This window comes from Mobula birostris, chromosome 5 (genome assembly GCF_030028105.1).
Source record: "Mobula birostris isolate sMobBir1 chromosome 5, sMobBir1.hap1, whole genome shotgun sequence".
NCBI classification, from domain to species: Eukaryota; Metazoa; Chordata; class Chondrichthyes; order Myliobatiformes; family Myliobatidae; genus Mobula; species Mobula birostris.
Window position 1 is genome coordinate 88,859,276 of NC_092374.1, and position 18,990 is coordinate 88,878,265.

The 18,990-nt window shown below is 46.7% G+C and overlaps 1 protein-coding gene across 2 annotated transcripts in view; it reads left to right on the forward strand.

Annotated features, from left to right (window-relative positions):
• Positions 1 to 18,990, forward strand: part of LOC140197852 (polyunsaturated fatty acid 5-lipoxygenase-like) — a 60,793-nt gene extending 41,803 nt beyond the window's left edge. For both annotated transcript variants that reach the window (XM_072258371.1, XM_072258372.1), the window contains exons 10-14: positions 2,219 to 2,388; positions 7,532 to 7,653; positions 10,111 to 10,217; positions 13,238 to 13,408; positions 16,257 to 18,990. In XM_072258371.1, the coding sequence (XP_072114472.1) occupies positions 2,219 to 2,388; positions 7,532 to 7,653; positions 10,111 to 10,217; positions 13,238 to 13,408; positions 16,257 to 16,436 (750 nt within the window). In that variant the 3' untranslated portion in view covers positions 16,437 to 18,990. The remainder of the gene's footprint in view (positions 1 to 2,218; positions 2,389 to 7,531; positions 7,654 to 10,110; positions 10,218 to 13,237; positions 13,409 to 16,256) is intronic.

The following is an 18,990-nucleotide window of genomic DNA, read 5'->3' on the forward strand; positions in this document are numbered from 1 at the left end:
AGTGGAGCTGAATTGGTAGAATCCGGGTGGGAGTCCTTAAGACTGTGGGGTTTTAATGTAACACACACAAGTGCTGGAGAAACTCAACAAGTCAAGCTGCATCTATGGAGGAAAATAATTGACATTTTGGGCCAAACCTGGGAAGCTTCAAAATGGCACCCATCAAACAAGGTGACCAATGGTGACATCCTTCAGACAATTCACAAAACTACTTCTTTTACTTATTCTTCTTTAAAATATGATTCTACGGCCAAGCTGAGTGCGATTGGAACCTGTGATTTACATTTTGATGGGGTTTTTTTGGGGCTGACTGAGAATTCTGGTGCTTTGCTGCCTCTGAAGGAGTTCTGTGAAGACTTGAGTGGAGTCTGCAGCCTGGAGATAGGGCGTGGGCCCATAATTAAGTCCATTACTTCTCTCTGATTGAGGCATTGAGGCTGCAAGCCCATGATCGATTCTGGTTACTTTCTTTTTGCTGTTTTTAAGCAGTTTGATTGGGGTGATCAATGTGGACTTTGCCTTGCAGCCTGCAATGGGCTAGCGGCACAGCACTGAACTGAACTAACCTGAATACTACTGGATTCCTGGTTTGATTTTTGATATTTTATGTGTTGTCTACTTGCTTTTTGCCATTTGTGCAATTTGTTCTTTTTTGCACTTTGTTTGATGTTTGGTTGAACAGGTTCCATGATGTTTCTTTGTTTTGTGGCTGTCTATGGGAGGGAGAATGACAGAGTTGTATTCTGTATATGTACTTTGATAATAAATGTACTTCGACTTTGAATCTTTGAAAGAAAGAGGAAAAAAGCCTAAATTACTAAGGGGTGGGAAGGGGAGAAGTACATGGCAGGATAGGTGAGTTGAAATGAAGTAAGTGTGGAGTGGGGGGGGGGAAGAGGTTAGAAGCTGGGGGGTGATAGGTGGAAAAGTTAGAGCTGAAGAAGAAGGAAACTGATAGGAGAGAAGAGTACACCATGGGAGAAAGGGGAGGAAAGAAGGGTGAAAGAATAAAGAATGGAAAGATGGAAGGAATGCAAGAAGGTATTGTATAAAGATTTGGATGGATCTCTTGGGGATAGAGGAGTGGAGGGATATGGGGAGAAGGCAGGAAAAGGGTACTGATTGTGGATGATCAGCCATGATCACAGTGAATGGCGGTGTTGGCTCGAGGGGCTGAATGGCCTACTCCTGCACCTATTGTGTATTGTATTAAGGGAGGACAAAGGGAGTTAATGTAAAGAGAGAACAAGGCAAAATTTAGAGAAAAGAAAAAATAAAACCAGAAAGGATGCAAGAAGGAGAGAAAGAATTAGTTTATTGCAGAGGGAAGGAGCGATGGGAGGAGAGAAACAAGGGAGGAAAGAAAGATAAATGGGAGCGGAGAGAGCTGAAAAAGAATGAATCTGATAGGAGAGAAGAAAGGACCATGGGAGTAAGGGAAGAAGGAGGGGCATCAGAGGGAGGTGATGGGCAGACGAGGACATTTTTAATGTAGGATTAGTGCAAATGGGACAGCAGGGGCTCAACTGGCTGAAGGGGAATTCAATTCTTTCTTTCTTTATTTAGCACAGTTACGGGCCCTTCCAACTCAATGAGCTCACACTACCCAATTGCACTCATGAGCCTGTTCATTTCCCGCCCCTCCAGTTAGGAGTTTGTATGTTCTCCCCGTGACCACGTGTGTTTTCTCCGAGTGCTCTTGTTTCACCCTCACAGTCTAAAGACGGTGGGTAGATTATTGGGCATTGTAAATTGTCCTATGATTAGGCTAGGATTAAACCGGGGTTTGCTGGGTGGCGTGGCTCAAAGGGCTGGAAGGATGTATTCCACACAGTATCTCAATAGATCTAATTAACCCACTAACCTATCTTTAGAATGTGGGAGGAAACAGGGGCACCCAGTGAAAACCCGCAGGGACAATGTACAAACTCCATGCAGACTGTGATGGGAATTGAACTTGGTTCATTGGCAGTGTAATACTGTTATTGCTAACCACTATGCTACCGTTCTTGCTAAGTAAGGGGGGTGAAAAATGATCGGTGTTGGCTTACGGTGGGAGGGGGCAATAAATGGATATAGGGAATTGAGGTAATGATGAGATCAGTCTTAATCCTATTATGCAGTGGACCAGGTTTGAGAGGCACTTAAGTCCTCTATGCCTCCAAGAAACAATTAAATTCTGATTGAAGAAATCTGCTTTGATATTTCTTCCCCCCAGGTAGTGGCCTCGGGTGGCCCTGGCCTGGATGCTGTTGCCCAGAAAGCCTTTAAGACGTTCACCTACAGGTCCATATGTTTCCCTGATAATTTGGAGGATCGTGGAGTCCAGGGGTTGAAGGAATACTTCTACCAGGCTGATGGACTCCAAATCTGGGCTGCCATCAGCAAGTAAGTTCCTTTGGAAGTCAGGGATAACTGGATTACATCTTTAATTGGAGACATGTTGTTTGCCAGTCTTTGTTTGTAGAGTTTCATTTTGTTTTTGTATTTCAATGTATTGTATTTATTTGTTCTACTGTGAATCCTCTCAATAAAATGAACCTGGGAGAGTATATAGTCACATATGCTTCTGTGCAAATGTCTTGGGCACATATATATAGCTAGGATGCATGAGATTTTTGCAGAGTACTGTGGTAATTTTATGTATTCATGTTTTACTGCCGCAAAAAAATACCAATTTCATGACAGATGTGAGTAATGATAAACCTGATTCTGATATGGGTCTCTATTGTGGATTGAGAGTGGGAAGGGGGCAGGAGAGATGCAGTGGAGGTAAACAATAAAGTTCAAGATCATAACAAGGTGACTGTGAGGTCAAGGGGCCAAGAATCTACTTTATCAATCAAGAGTCTACCTCAGGAGTGGTACATGATTTCAGGCTTTTGTATCTTCTCACCAATGGGAGAGGGGAGAAGAGAGAATGGCCAGGGTTGGTGGGGTCTTTGATTATACTGGCTGCTTCACTGAAGCAGCAAGAAGTGCAGACAATAGTCTGTGGAGGGGAGGCTGTAAATGGTGGTCATTGTGGATTCAGGATGTGCCATAGGGCCAGTTTCCATACTGTATAACACCAGCAGTTGCCTCTCAAGGTTTAGCCAATATCTAACTTGATGAACAGTCTCAGTCCGAAAGGGTGCCTAAGACTTTTGCACTGTATTTGTCAACATGGAGCAAAGAGCGGGTTTGTAAATCTGGTAGGAGCAAAAGATGTTGGGAATGGTGAGGGTGGAGCATCGTGGGGGGGGGGGTGGCAGAGGAGTGCTGGAGTGGGGGATGGTGCAGATGCAGACACACCCAGCCCTGAGACACAAGGCTAGGTCATTTGATTCCAAACAACTGGTTTATTGATCATTACAGAATGTCTCTCTGGTGCTTCCCCTTCCCTCCCCTTTTCCCAACCATGATTCCCCTGCTCCCTTCCCACACTCAGTCCAAAATAGAGATCCATATCAGAATCAGGTTTATTATCACTCACACATGTCGCAAAATTTGTGGTGTGTGTTTTGTTTTGCAGCAGTATAGTGCAATACATAAAATTACCATAGTATGTGCCTGACTTTCGCACAATACTGTACGTACTTTGATAATAAAATTACTTTCAACATTGAACTAGAGACTGCAGACACTGGTATCCAGGGCAATGGACAAAGCACTGGATGAACTCAACGAGTCAGGCAGCATCTGTGAAGGGAAATGGACAGTCGACATTTCAGGAATCAGAATCAGGTTTAATATCACTGTCATGTGTCGTGAAATTTGTCGTCTTTGAGGCAGCAGCACAATAATACAGAAAAAAATGTGTATCACTATATAAATAATAGTTAAATGAAATAAGTAGAGCAAAATATAGAAATAAAAAAAGTAGTGAGGTGGTGTTCACAGGTTCAATGTCCATTCAGAAATCGGGTGGCAGAGGGGAAGAAGCTGTTCCTGAATCACTGAGTGTGTGCCTTCAGGCTCCTGTACCTCCTCCCTGATGGTAGCAATGAGAAGAGGGCATGTCCTGGGTGATGGGGTCCTTAATGATAGAAGCTGGTTTTTTTAAGGCATCACTCCTTGAAGATGTCCTGGGTACTACGGAGGCCAGTGTCTGCGATGGAGTTGACTATGTTTATAAATCTCTGTAGCTTACTTTGCTCTATGCAGTAGCCCCCCCCTCCCCATACCAGACAGTGATGCAGCCAGTTAGAATGTTCTCCATGGTCATCTGTACAGATGTGCGTCTTTGGTGACAAACCAAATCTCCTAAAACTCCTAATGAAATACAACCGCTGCCGTGCCTTCTTTGTAGCTGCATCAATATGGGTTTCCACATTGGGAAGAAGCCAACACACTGGCAGCCACTCTAATCTGAGAGGGAGCAAGATCTCTTCTTCAGATGAAGGGTCTTGGCCTGAAACATTACTCAGTCGGTTTCCCTGCAAAGATGCTGCCTGACCTGCTGAATTGCTTCAGAAGATTGTTATTGGTTCACAGTTGCTATGGGCTGGCCTGCAGAAATGAGAGGACTTGTCACAGCAGGAAAGAAGGCCACTCCGCCCATTGACTCTATGCTGGTAGAACAATCCCATCAGCCCACTTGCCTGTACTTTCACAATAGTGTGGCAAATTATTCTTGCCTCTCCAATTTCACTTTAGAAAGTGTCAATTGCCTGTTGTTTCTATCACCTGGATCTTGGTGACTCTCTGCAGCTTTCTCACATATTTTCTCAAAAGTCTCTTGTTCCCTTCAACCCAAAATTCCATACTCTACAAACAAAAAAAACTGTAGAGAGTTGTGGACATAGCTTGGTCTAGAAATCAGTCTCGTCTACAGTTCTCGCTAAAGCAGCCAGCATAGTCAATGGCCACACACACCCCAGAGGTCCTATCTTTCAGATGGTTCAAATTAATATCAGAGAAATTACACAGTATACAACCTGAAGTTCTTACTCTTCACAGACATGCACGTCAAAGAAACCCCAAGGAATGAATGATGATAATATCAGAACTCCAAAGCTCCCTCTCGCCCGCAACGCACAAGCAGCAGCAGAAGCATCGACCGTCCTCCTCGCCCCTCCCAGCCACTTACCCAGTAGAAGCACCAACCCCCCCAACCATGCAAGCAATAGCAAAATCCCCCAAAGAGACCTTGATCCAGAGTCCATCAAACTACAGTTCATAACCCAGCACTATGGTATCTCAGACAGGCTCTCTCTCACCAGCGAGGGAGAGAGTGATCACTCCAGCAGCAACGGGAGCAGGAGAGCAGCAACTTGCTGTTCCAATGTTACAGTCTTCTGTGTCACTTCTCCAAGCTTCCCCACCCTCTGACTCAAGGACTGCTAGGCTGTAAATTCACTATCGAGGGGGGGAGGGGGAGGTATCGCTCGCCCCCCTTCTACCGACAGTAGCGCACACTGCCTGCTCAAGCGATGTTTCAGTCTCCCACGATGCTTCAGTCAGCGAAATCAGTGAGGAATCTGGTTATCCAATGGGCTGCCCCCCCCGAAGGCGCACATCTCCAAGGCCGCTACAGAGATATCGAAATGCCAGGACCACTTGCAGAGAACCGTAGTTTGAACTGCAGATCATGGGCTCCGATGGAACCCCAGTCACCTTGAAAGGAAAAGAAAGACATGAGAAAGAAAGAATGAGCTGTTTCGTGGACGATCTGGAAGAAGTTGCCTGGGTCGACAAAAACCTCTGGCACCATCTTCCCCTCCCTTTATTGGGCAGAAGATACAAAAGCCTGAAAGCACTTATCCTGATGTTAGAAGATTACTGAACATATCCCAAGTACAATAAGATAGACCCTTGCCCTCACAATCTACCTCGTTATGAACCTTGCACCATGTTGTCTGTCTGTGCTGCACTTCCTCTGTGAGTGTAACACTCTATTCTGCATCCTGTTGTTGCTTTTCGCTTGCACTACCTCAGTGTACTGATGTGATGAAATGGATGGCATGTGATGGATCAGTATATATGGTGTTGGAACTCTGTTTATTTTCTGATCCCTAGGGTTCTTCTGGGTGTCAGGAATGATGAGCAGTCTTAATTCTAGCAATAGTTCACTTTAGAGTACAGCAAACATACAGATACTAAGCAAACTAAATAAAGAGCTGAGAAACAATGCTAAGAGATGAATAAGTGAATGTGAAGACAAAAGGAATAAAGATGGTGCCTTAGAAAAATCAGTGGCTTCAGTAATTCAATTTAATGTTAGAGAATGTATACAATATGCAGCCTGAAATTGTTACTCTTCACAGACATCCACAAAACAGAGGGGAAAAAAACGAAGAATGAATGATAGAAAAACATTAGAATCCCAAAGCCCCCTTTCTCCCCTCCCACGCACAATAACAGCAAAGCATCAATCCTCCCCCTCCCCCATTTGTTCCATCAAAAAGCATCAGCCCTCCCCCACCCCACCACCCACAATGTGAGCAATAGCAAGCCCACAGAGACCATAAAAACTACTGTCCATCCCAACACGTCAACATCTCAGCAGGCACCGTCTCTCTCTCTAATGGGGGAGAGAGAGATATCACTCCTGCCACAGTAAAAGAGGAGGCCAACAGCTCTCGTTTCGATGTTGCAGTCTTCAGTGCTGCTTACTCGAGTTCCCCGGCTTAAGAATCAGCAGACTCTCTTGTTGCTCGTGTGCAGGGGCTTCCAACGGCTGCACCCACTGTCTTGATGTTTCAATCTCCCATGACGCTTCAGCAGGCGACTTTGGTGAGGAATTGGGTCGCCCTCAGGGTGACACCCCAAAGGTGTTCATCTTCCAAGATCCTGGAGATCCCGAAACTCAGCAAGTTCTGAAGAGAAAGAAACTACCGTCCGTGAAGAACATAATTTGAGTGCAGATGTAGATTATGGACTCTGACGGGACCTCAGCCACCTTGAAAAGTGGAAAAAAGACATGAGAGCAGAAGATTTAAACTGTTTCGCCAATGAACTTGAAGTAGTCACCCAGGTTCAAAAACACCTGGTGCTATCTTTAGCTCCTCGCACTTGCATCATTTTTATAGATAAGTTGAGGAAAATTCCTTAGATAGGCATAAACTAGTTAATAGGCTACATAATTAAAACAATTACATCATGTGGGTATGTGCTAATACTTAGCCAATGAAAAATGAGATAGGTCATAAACTGTTTAGCCCTTACATCACTTTCTGCCAGTGAGTGAAGATGAACCATCACATACTCTGGAAAGTACACAAGTTTGTTAAAAAGTACAAATCTTATAAAAAGCATTATTTTAAAAAACAGTGGTTTCCAACGGGGGCAATAATAAAGCCAATTATCAATTCACAAATTTACCAGTTATCTCTGCTCTCCTGCACACATCTGGCTTAAATGTCACTCCTCTGGTGAACAGTAATGTTGGAAAGAGAGTCATGGGGTTTGGACCCATGGACGATGGAGGAACAGCAATGTATTTCCAGGCTGAGACCAGGGATAGAGTTAGACAGAGGGGTTTCTCAGAGAAGGGTCTTGCAGATGGACAAGATGGAGGGGGCTGCTTAATCATGTTTCTGCCCCACAGGTACGTGAAGAACATCATGGGACTCTACTACAAGAGTGACTCCGACGTACTTAAAGACGTGGAGTTGCAGGCTTGGCTGAAGGATGTGGTCCAAGAGGGATTTGCAGAGCTCCCTGGAATTGGTGAGTGAAAGTTCTAGTTTTGAGGTATAGTTGGGAGGGACAGCAATCAGGTGAGAAAAGAGAAGCTCCAGGTGATGCCCCATTGTCAACCTCTCCAAAAAATGGATCTTGTCCTGAACCACTGTATCCTCTCTGTTTGGAACCTGGATCAAAGAGATGAAGTGACCACCAGGGTTTTACCTCTCTTGAGATAAGGATGCTGTCAGCAATGCCGATTGTTCATTGCCCCCGGGGGGGGGGGGGTGCGGTGGTGAGTGGTGTTTAAGTCTCAGCTGTTGTTCTGGGTCTGGAGTCATGTAGAAGGGAGAGGAGGAAGAGTGGCTGGTCTCTGTCCCCGGGGTTTTCATTGTAACTTCAGGGTCAGTGTGTTAGAGTAGGTTTATTAAAGGCCATAAATTTTCCAGCTACCGGACTGTGGGTGTGTGCCTCGATACACGTTCCAGCCGCTCAGACACTTGGCTCATAACTTTTCCCTGCTTTCTCGTTGATGTCTGTTTGATGACCCGAATGTAGCCACAGTATTGAGGGCAGCACCCTGGTGCAGGTGATAAAGTTACTGCCTCCGTGTCTCAGCAACTCTGGGTTCAATTCTGACCTTGGGTAATATCCATCTGTGGAGTTTTCCTGTTTTGTGACCAAGTGGATTTCCCTTTGGTGTCTATGCGTCATGGAGCATTGAAACAGGCCTTTCAGCCCACTGAGTCCTTACTAACCATCAAGCGCCCATTTACACTGATCCCAATTTATTCTCTCCAAATTCCCATTAGCTGTCCCCAGGTTCTAACCCTTACATACTAGGATTAATTTAGCAAATTATGTTGCTGAATGCTGTTTGTTTGTTTATTGAGATACAGCACGGAATAAGCCCTTCTAGACCTCCAAGCCACAGGGCCCAGCAATCCCCCAATTTAATCCTAGCCTAATCACGGGGCAATTTGCAATACAGGGAGATCTGACCAACAGCTTGGCCAAAGAGATAGATTTATTGATGACATTTCCTCAGGTGGTTGGGGGGAGGTGGAACGGAGAGAGCAGTTTAGGGAGGGAGTACCAGAGTTTGGGATATACTGTAATGTACTCAGGCCTTTCCCACTCTCAGTCCACAATAGGGACCCATATCAGGATCAGGTTTATCATCACTCACATATGTCATGAAATTTGCTTTTTTGCAGCAGCAGCAGCAGTACAGTGCAATACAAAAATTAACTACAGAACTGTGCAAAAGTCTTAGGCGCCCTAGCTATATAAAATATATATGCGCCTAAGAATTTTCCACGGTACTGTAGGTAGCCAAAGGGGGTCTGCAATAAGGAGGTACTGGTCCTCAGAACCAGAGGGGTATTGAAGGAATTTCAGTGTGAAGGATGCTGTCGGAGGCTGAATAATAAGAACGGACCTAGGTTCAATTCCGGCACAGTCAGCAAGGAGTTTGTATGTTCCCTCTGTGATCATGTGGCTTTCCTCCAGGTGCTCCAGTTTCCTCCCACATTCCCAATCCTACAGGTTAGAAGGTTAATTAGTTACATGAGTGTAATTTGACAGTGTGGACTCAGTGGGGTGGAAGGGGTTGTTACCGTAATTCAAATCCAGATCCTCAGCAGATCCGGCAGTATCTCCAGGGAGTGGATGAGTCAGTCTGACGGCCTTCCACCAGAACCTGACACATCACTGTTGGTTCTGTCTCCTCAACCGCTGACTGACCTGCTGAGAGTTCCCAGCACTTTCTGTCGGATTTCTGTCACCTGCAGAATTTTGCCTTTCGGAGACCGGGAATTTCAAATTTGGAGAACCCTCCCCCTTCCTGGGAACTCCTGGAGTAACCATGTGTTCCCAGAGAGGGCAAGACAGATGCATGGTTCAATGGTTCAATGCAATGACAGAGAATGTGTACAGTATACAACATGAAATCCTTATTCTTCACAAACATCCTTGAAACAGAATGGGTGACAGAAAAATGTTAGAACCTCAAAGCCTCCCTCCCACACACAAGCATCAGCCAAGCATCAACCCTCCCCTGACTTGTTCATCGAAACGCATCACCCCCCACCCACAGTGCAAGCAAAAGCAAGCCCACAGAGACCATGATCTAGAGTCCATCAGAAACTACTGTCCATCCCAACACTTCATCTCAGACAACCCCTCACCCCTCACCCCTCCCCCCTCCCTCCAACAGCTACAATCTGCCACGTGACTGGTCCAAGCCCATCCAAATTCAAAGCCCAGCACACTCTCGCTCACAGTTATGTGAGGGGTCAGCTACCGGAGAGGGGAGGAAGAAAGGCAGGGTAAAGGAGTAGGAAAGTGTGGAGGGTTGAGGCTAGGATTGAGCATGGGGCTGAAGAGAGGTATGTCCTATGTCTGAATGTCTGATAAAACCACAGAGCCAAACGGCTGATTTACAGTGAGCACCCCGAGGTGTTTTTTTTGGTGTCCAGCATCTAATCTTGTCTGTACTAGTTTCAGGGATGCCGACGAGCTTTCAGACCAGGGAGGAGCTGTTCAAGTTCCTCACTGTGGTGATTTTCATCTGCTCGGCCCAGCATGCTGCGGTGAACAATGGCCAGGTAAGGGCTGGGTCTCTTATCAACTCCTCCTACATCCTCCTGTCCCCAATGTACCCCCATCTCTTCTTCAACCTCTCTGCACCCGGGGGATCCCTCGGTCACCTGTTCCAGGTTGGGCTGTCTCACCTTGGTGTGGGAGGGGAAAGATCTAGGGGGTGTGGTGGGGGAAAAAAGTAGTGGTGGGGAATGAACCATATCAGATCAATTGCGAGAAGGTGGCTAGTTCAAATGCGGTCAGTTGATCCTGTAGTAAATTGATTGGGCCTCCAGATCACTCAGGCTTTCAAGTGCACAGGCCTTTCACCTCAGTGGCCTTGCTTTGTAGCTCCCGCACTGAAAGTTACACAGCCTGTACCATCATGACTCAGTTAAGACTGCACATTACTCAGTAAAAACGTTTTATCATACTACTCCATTGTCATTCTTGCTCCGTGGGCACGTAGCAGGGGAGACTGCTGACAGTTAGACAAGCCAGTCAGAGCTGTGGTGTCCTGGGGTGAGTGAGGTCCCTGCCTCAGTAGAAGCATTTGGAGCACCAATGGGAAGAGCTTCTCTTCCTTAGATGAATACTAAGCATCTGCTAAGCATAGCTTAAAGTAATCAGTAAACCCAAGAGGTTACAGATGCTGCAATATGGAGATTATCACCTGTTTTCACCCCCCTCTGCACCTATCAGCCGCACATTTCACCACTGGATCCCTTCACCATCTGGTTCCATCTGCCCTACATCTTACCCCTAATGGTTCCCACTCTCACCCTCCTTACTTGGAAATGGTAGGCTTGCTGCTCCACGACATAGTAGTCATAGTTCATAGCCATACTTTATTAATCCCGGGGGAAATTGGTTTTCGTTACAGTTGCTCCATAAATAATAAATAGTAATAGAACCATAAATAGTTAAATAGTAATATGTAAATTATGTCAGTAAATTATGAAATAAATCCAGGAACAGCCTATTGGCTCAGGGTGTCTGACCCTCCAAGGGAGGAGTTGTAAAGTTTGATGGCCACAGGCAGGAATGACTTCCTATGACGCTCTGTGCTGCATCTCGGTGGAATGAGTCTCTGGCTGAATGTACTCCTGCGCCCACCCAGTACATTATGTAGTGGATGGGAGACATTGACCAAGATGGCATGCAACTTAGACAGCATCCTCTTTTCAAACACCACCGTGAGAGAGTCCAGTTCCATCCCCACAACATCACTGGCCTTACGAATGAGTTTGTTGATTCTGTTGGTGTCTGCCACCTCAGCCTGCTGCCCCAGCACACAACAGCAAACATGATAGCACTGGCCACACAGACTCGTAGAACATCCTCAGCATCATGCAGCAGATATTAAAGGACCTCAGTCTCCTCAGGAAATAGAGACGGCTCTGACCCTTCTTGTAGGCAGCCTCAGTGTTCTTTGACCAGTCCAGTTTATTGTCAATTCGTATCCCCAGGTATTTGTAATCCTCCACCATGTCCACACTGACCCCCTGGATGGAAACAGGGGTCACCGGTACCTTAGCCCTCCTCAGGTCTACCGCCAGCTCCTTAGTCTTTTTCACATTAAGCTGCAGATAATTCTGCTCACACTATGTGACAAAGTTTCCTACCGTAGCCCTGTACGCAGCCTCATCTCCCTTGCTGATGCATCCAACTATGGCAGAGTCATCCAAAAACTTCTGAAGATGACAAGACTCTGTGCAGTAGTTGAAGTCCGAGGAGTAAATGGTGAAGAGAAAGGGAGACAAGACAGCCCCCTGTGGAGCCCCAGTGCTGCTGATCACTCTGTCGGACACACATTTACTCGACTCTGTACCAAACTGAGGCTGTGGTCTGCTCCGGACTTCGTGTCTATGAACTCACTTTTATTTTGAGTGTTATTTGCTTACTTTTATTGTTTGCACGATTTGTTCCTCTTCTCTCTCTGCGCACTGGGTGTTTGACGGTCTTCTTTAATGGGTTCTTTTGGGTCTTTTGGTTCTGTGGCTGCCCGTAGGGAGATGAATCTCAAGGTTCTACAATGTATACACACTTTGATAAATGTACTTTGAACCTTGTGTTCACTTTTATCATCACCACCAACTAGCCTGTGTCTGCCCCATCACCCTCCCCTCACTTGGCTCTATTTTCCCCTTGTCTACCTCCATCTCATCCCAACTCCATACCTTTCCCCCTCATCCACCTGTCCATCATCCTTCACCCCTCCTCAGTCTACCAGTCACCTGCTGCCTCTTGTCTCCCCCTTCCTCCTCCTTTGGACCGGCTATCTTCCATGTCCTGTTGAACACCCTGACCTACTATCTGCAACAGAGCCCACTTCTTTATCACCCTCTAACTACACCATTAACAACTTGTACTTACTTAACCTGTCCTATCACATATACCCCCTTTGTTCTATCCATTCCTGCCCACATCCATAGGCCAGCACAGTAGCACAGCAGTTAATGTAATGCTATGACAGCACCTGCGACTCGGGTTCAATTCCGCCACTGTCTGTAAGGAGTCTGTACGTTCTCCCTGTGACCATGTGGGTTTCCTCCAGGTGCTCCGGCTTCTTCCCACATTGCAAAGATGTTCAGGGTTTGGGCTGGGGTTAGCAAACTGTGCGCATCCTATGTTAGTACTGGAAGCTTGGCAACACTTGGACTGTGTTAGTCATTGTAGCAAATGATGCCTTTCTGCTGTATTTGTCGACGTTTTGATGTACATGTGACAAGTAAAGCTAATCTTAACTTAAAAATCTTAACCCATCCCTGCCCACATCTTCTCTCCAAATTAAAACTAATCAAAGCAAGAAACACCAGAAGCACTCCGGAGCATCTGCAGAAGGAGGAATGATGCTAATTAGTTCTATGACCTTCGATTAGAACCTGAATACATCAACTGAGTTTCTCTCTCCACAGATGCTGCCTGATCTGATGAGTGTTTCCAGCATGTTTTTTTATTTTGTCTCAGGTTTCCAGCATCTGTAGTTTTCATGCTATTTCACCATTACTCTCTGACCCTTGAATTTTGACCTTGCCCCTGACAGTATGATTGGTGCTGCTGGGTGCCAAACTCGCCTTGCACCATGAGGAAGCCTCCACCCTCCTCCAAGGAAGACCTCTCAATCGAGCAGCTCATGGACACGCTACCCGATATGAGTCAGTCTGCTGTTCAGATGGCGTTCACATGGCACCTGGGTCGGCCTTTACCCAACAAGGTTGGCAGTGCAGCTATGTGTGTGCATGTCTGTATGTGTGTGCATGTCTTTATGTGTGTGTAGTTACTTAGTTATTGCCCTTTACACCTCTGGCACTTAGGGGAGAAATTAAGGTCCTCCATCTCTGTTTTCCTTGGCCATATACCATTGGACACAGAAATAGAAGGATTCTTCATTGGTGTTTCTGTTACAATATTTTTTTGACCAGTCAGGGTTGTTAATCCTGAGCTGAACCCTAAACCGGGAGGACTGGTGGGCCACTCTTAGTCTGGCCTCTACCCTTTGACATATTTGGCATGGGTGACCCTACCGAGAGCCAAAGCACATGGCCCTGACCCCAACCAAAATAGCCCTCCGGGTCATTGAGGCATGCAAGCCTCCAAACCCTACGACAAGGTTGTGGTCTTCTTAGAGGGTGTGCCTGCATGTGTGTACACATGTGTATATGGGTGTGAGTGTGTACTTGTGTGTATGTATGTGTACATGTGTATTTTTTTTTCATATGAGTGACGGGAGCTCAAGAACTGAGCTTGGAATAATATTTCATGGATCGGGAATGTTGCCGGCATCCTAGGATAGCGGCAGAGGGATGGATAGTGTCATACCTCCCAAGCTATGCATCTACCTTTACCTATACAATACATGTATATCATAAGTAGCACAGCCATAGAGGCTGGAGCAGGAGCCTCATTGGTATCCGATATAGAGCCCCTCCAAACCCCAGGGGTTGGTAGGAGTGTTGGGGAGGGGGTGTATTCCCTTCCTACTAACCCTCCGCACCCACAGAATGAGAGGCTGCTGTGACACCTCTCCCTCCCAAGGTTGCTTCCTGCTCTCCATCCCACTCTCTCTTCACCACTGCCTCAACTGGCCACCCTGTCTGTCCAACACCCCAGACCAAACACAACCTCAGCCCACCCCTGCCTCCCCACCCTCCAGTCAGAGTGGCCACTCACTGCTGCCCAGCATCCGACCGACCTTGGTGTGTACATCAGGGCATGTAAACAACGCTCACTCATTGATGCCTGTGCACATGCGTGTTGTATGAACACATGGATTGTTTTCCAGGGCTGTCTGGATGTATTGGGAGGGCGAAGAAACTGTTGGGTGGGGGGGGGGGCACGGGGGGTGGTATCCTCAGCCAGTTAGCCACAATCACTCATCCTGATCGTTCGCTCCCTGCCTGATACCTTGTCCATCAAATTGGGAATGGTACAACAAATGGCTCCACCCTCCATTGCTACCCTTCCCATCCATCTCCCTCCTCCTCCACTCATCCTTACCTCTTCCCTTCCCCTCCCCTTACTTTCTCATCTCTCCATCCCTCTCCCTCACTCCTCATTCCCCCCTCCCCTCCCCTCTCTCCCCTTCCCCCTCTCTCCCTCTCCCCTTCCCCCCTCTCTCCCTCTCCCCTTCTCCCCCTCTCCTTCCCCCTTCCGCCCGTCTCCCTTTCCCCTCTCCTTCTCCCTCCCCTCTCTCCTTCTCCCTCCCCTCTCTCCCTCTCCCTCCTTCTCCCTCCCCTCTCCCTTCCCCCTCTCCCTTCCCCCTCTCCTTCTTCCTCCCACTCATCTCTCTCTCACTCTCCCATCTCACCCCCTCCCTTTCTCTTTTCCTCCCCTTACTCTCCCCTTTCCACTCTCTCTCCTCTTTCTTCCTCTTCACCCTCTTCCTCTCTATTCTTCCACCTCTCCCCTTTTGCCTCCCTCCCTCTCCCTGTGCCCTGGCCTCTCTCCTGTCCGCTCACTCTTTTATCCTCCCTCTCCCTCCCACTTCTCACTCTCCCCTTCCACTCTCCTTTCTCACTCGTCTTTCCTCCCTGATCCCCTCCACTGCCTCTTCCCTAACCCACCATTCCTCTCCCCTCTTGTCCTTTACACCTTTCCATCTCTGCTTGCCATTGTTCCGTCCCCACCTTCCCCTCCATCTCTCACACTTCCCTCCCATCCTATCCCCCTCCCCTCCATTTCATCAGTCTCTGAAGGTGAATGAGCAAGTGCAGCAGGCAGTGAAGAAGGCTAATGGAATGTTGGCCTTTATTACAAAGGGAATTGAGTACAAGAGCAAGGGAATCCTTTTGCATTTGTACAGAGCCCTGGTGAGACCACACCTGGAGTATTGTGTGCAGTTTTGGTCTCCAGGGTTAAGGAAGGACATTCTGGCTGTGGAGGTGGTGCAGCGTAGGTTCACTAGGTTAATTCCTGAGATGTCCGGACTGTCTTACGCAGAGAGGTTAGAGAGACTAGGCTTGTACACGCTGGATTTAAGGAGATTGAGGGGGGATCTGATTGAGACATATAAGATTATTAAGGGATTGGACAAGATAGAGGCAGGAAATATGTTCCAGATGCTGGGAGAGTCCAGTACCAGAGGGCATGGTTTAAGAATGAGGGGTAGGTCATTTAGGACAGAGTTGAGGAGGAACTTCTTCTCCCAGAGAGTTGTGGAGGTGTGGAACGCGCTGCCTCAGAAGGCAGTGGAGGCCAATTCTCTGGATGCTTTCAAGAAGGAGCTAGATAGGTATCTTATGGATAGGGGAATCAAGGGTTATGGGGACAAGGCAGGAACCGGGTACTGATAGTAGTTGATCAGCCATGATCTCAGAATGGCAGTGCAGGCTCAAAGGGCCGAATGGTCTACTTCTGCACCTATTGTCTATTGTCTATTTCTCTCTCTCCCACCACCTCCCCTTCCCCTCCTGTCAAATCCCTGTCCTGGGACAATGGGCACTTCCCGCACATGATCTTTTTACGCAGAAAGGGGGGCAGCCCAGCTGATGGGACCATAGGGTGGTGGCTGGTGAGCATGTTCGATCACTCGATCTCAATAGGATTTCTACTCCATCCCCCAGATCCTCCTGGGCTTTTTTGAAGAGGAGTACTTCACCGAGCCGGATGCTAAGAAAATCATAGTGGAGTTCCAGCGGGATCTGGAGAAGATCAAGCGACAGATTGAGGACCGAAACCAGAACCTTGAACTCAAGTACCAATATCTGCTGCCTACTAACATTGAGAACAGCATCAGTATTTGAGATCAACTCTCACCAGGTCCCAACCACTCACCAGTGGGACCCTCCCCACATCCCAATCACTCACAATAGAGACCCTGCCATGTCCCAATCACTCACCACTGGGACCATACCCGTGTCAACCAAAAACCAGAGATCATCCCCATGTCCCAACTACTCACCTCCAGGACCCTCCCCATTTCCCAACCACTGGAACCAGAGTACCCCTTCACTTCCTGGGTCCTATGTTTCGGGGTGTCACCTTTCACCCTTAGCCTATGGCATCGAGTTGTAATCTCACTCCAGCAGAGGAGGAACACAGGTATATCTATACTCTCATAATTTAGTATGCTTCTGTAAGATTAAACCTATTCAACCTTTCCTTGTATATGTGGCGTGGCACATAGTGATTTGTGTAACATTGTTACAGCATCGCCATCTGTAAGGAGTTTCCGCCCATGACCATGTGGATATCCCCCAGATGCTTCAGTTTCCTTTTCCTCCATGTCCCAAAGACATTAGGGACCTCCTCAGAAGACTCCTTCCAGCTCGTAAGATATGAGCTTCCCTGCACAAAGCCATCCTGACTATCCCAAATAAATCGATGCCATTCCAAATACGAGTAGAATCTACCCCTTAAGATTTTCTCTAATCATATCCCTACCACTGATAGAAGCTATACTTTCCTTATATTCCAACCTGATGGTGTGAAAATCAATTTTTTGAACTTCTAGTGATTGCCCTCCCTCTCCTTCACCACTCCCCATTCCTGGTTCCCTCTCTCACCTTTTCTTCTTACCTGCCCATCACCTCCCTCTGGTGCTCCTTCCACTTCTTTTTCTTCCATGGTCTCCTATTAGATTCTCCTGTCTCCAGCCCTTTATCTCTTCCACCAGTCAACTTCCTAGCTCTTCACTTTACCAGCCCCCTAGTTTCACCTGTCACCCTCCACCTTGTACTTCTTCCTCCCCTTCCCCCCACCTTTTACTCTGCCTTCTCCCCTTCCTTTCCAATCCTGAAGAAGGGTCTCAGCCTGAAATGCCGACTGTTTACTCTTTTCCACACACGCTGCCTGACCTGCTGAGTTTCTCCATAATTTTGTGTATGTTGCTTTGGATTTCCAGCATCTGCAGATTTTTTGTTGTGTTTGTAAGACTATAATTTCCTGCTCTGCCTCAGTTAAATAGAGGAAAAAGCTTGTGACTCAAGCTTTGGAATCATGGATTAAGGATCAATGTTAAAGGTTAGGATTTGTGGTTAGAGGTAGGAGTTGCTGGAGCTGGGAGTGGCCAATTCTCAAGAGAGGTGAACATTAGGGTTAGAGTTGAGGTAGTGAAACTTTCCCAGTCTCATACTGATGATCTGACTTTGCACTAACGCCCTTTGGTTGAAGACAATATGCTGTTGGTACCTTCTGGTTTCAACACCATTCTTTAACGCAGGATATGGGACTCCAAACATCTTCTCCCTCTTTCTCGAATATATCCACTCATTCCGAACTGTCCCCCTAATAAGGGGAGGTGAGATGAGGTAAGAATAAGGAGAGAGCGAGCCTTCTCCAGATGTTGAAGGATTTCTAGACATTTACCTTTCCCAGATACAGAAGTAAGAGAAGACCATTTGGCCCATCATACCTGCTGTCCCATTCAGAGCTTTTCTTTTATCTCTGTGTCACCTCCCCTCACTGACTCCGTAACACTTGACACGTTCTGCAAATGCTGGAAATCCAGAACAAACACACACAATACTGGTGAAACTCTGCAGGTCAGTCAGCGTCTATGGAGAAGAATAAACAGTCAACATTTTGAGTTGAGACTTGCTTCTGGCTTCTTCTCCCTTCCTTTCTAGTCCTGATGAAGGGTCTCGGCCCAAAACATTGGCTTTATTCCTCTTCGTAGATGCTGCCTGACCTGTTGAATTCTTCCAGCATTTTGTATGTGTTGCCCATAACCCTTGATTTCCCTTAGGCTTAGAGTCATACCGAGATGCAGTAAAGAAACAAGCCCTTCAGCCCATCAAGCCTGTGCTGATGACCAAACACCTACACTAATTAATTTTATTTTCACCACATCCTCGTTGGCTCCCTCCAGATTCTACCTCTCAATCACTCAATTTGCAGGGCCCATTAACCCACACATCATTGGGATGTGGGATGAAACCTCCATGATGTGGGTGGGAACCAGAGCACCAGGGTGAAATCCACATGTTCACAGAGAGAAAGTACAAATCTCACACACAGACAGTACCCAAGATCAGGATTGAACTACAGTCCCTGAAGCTTTATGGCAGCTGCTCTACAAGCTACACCACTGTGTCATACCAAATTTTTTAAAGCTCTTTAAACCGCATCCTTCTTTAAGCTTTTTGTCAGTGATGAGATAATTAATCTCTTGCACTTACAGAATGAGTTGGGTAATGTAACCAGATCTCTCAAAGTCCTTTTTATTAAGATTACTATAGATCTTTGTAACTTTCCAATAATCCCTGTTATTGATTGAAGAGTGCATATTACCATGATTATTTTAAAATTAATTTCATTTCTTTCACTACTGCTGATAGCCAATAAAACACAATTCTC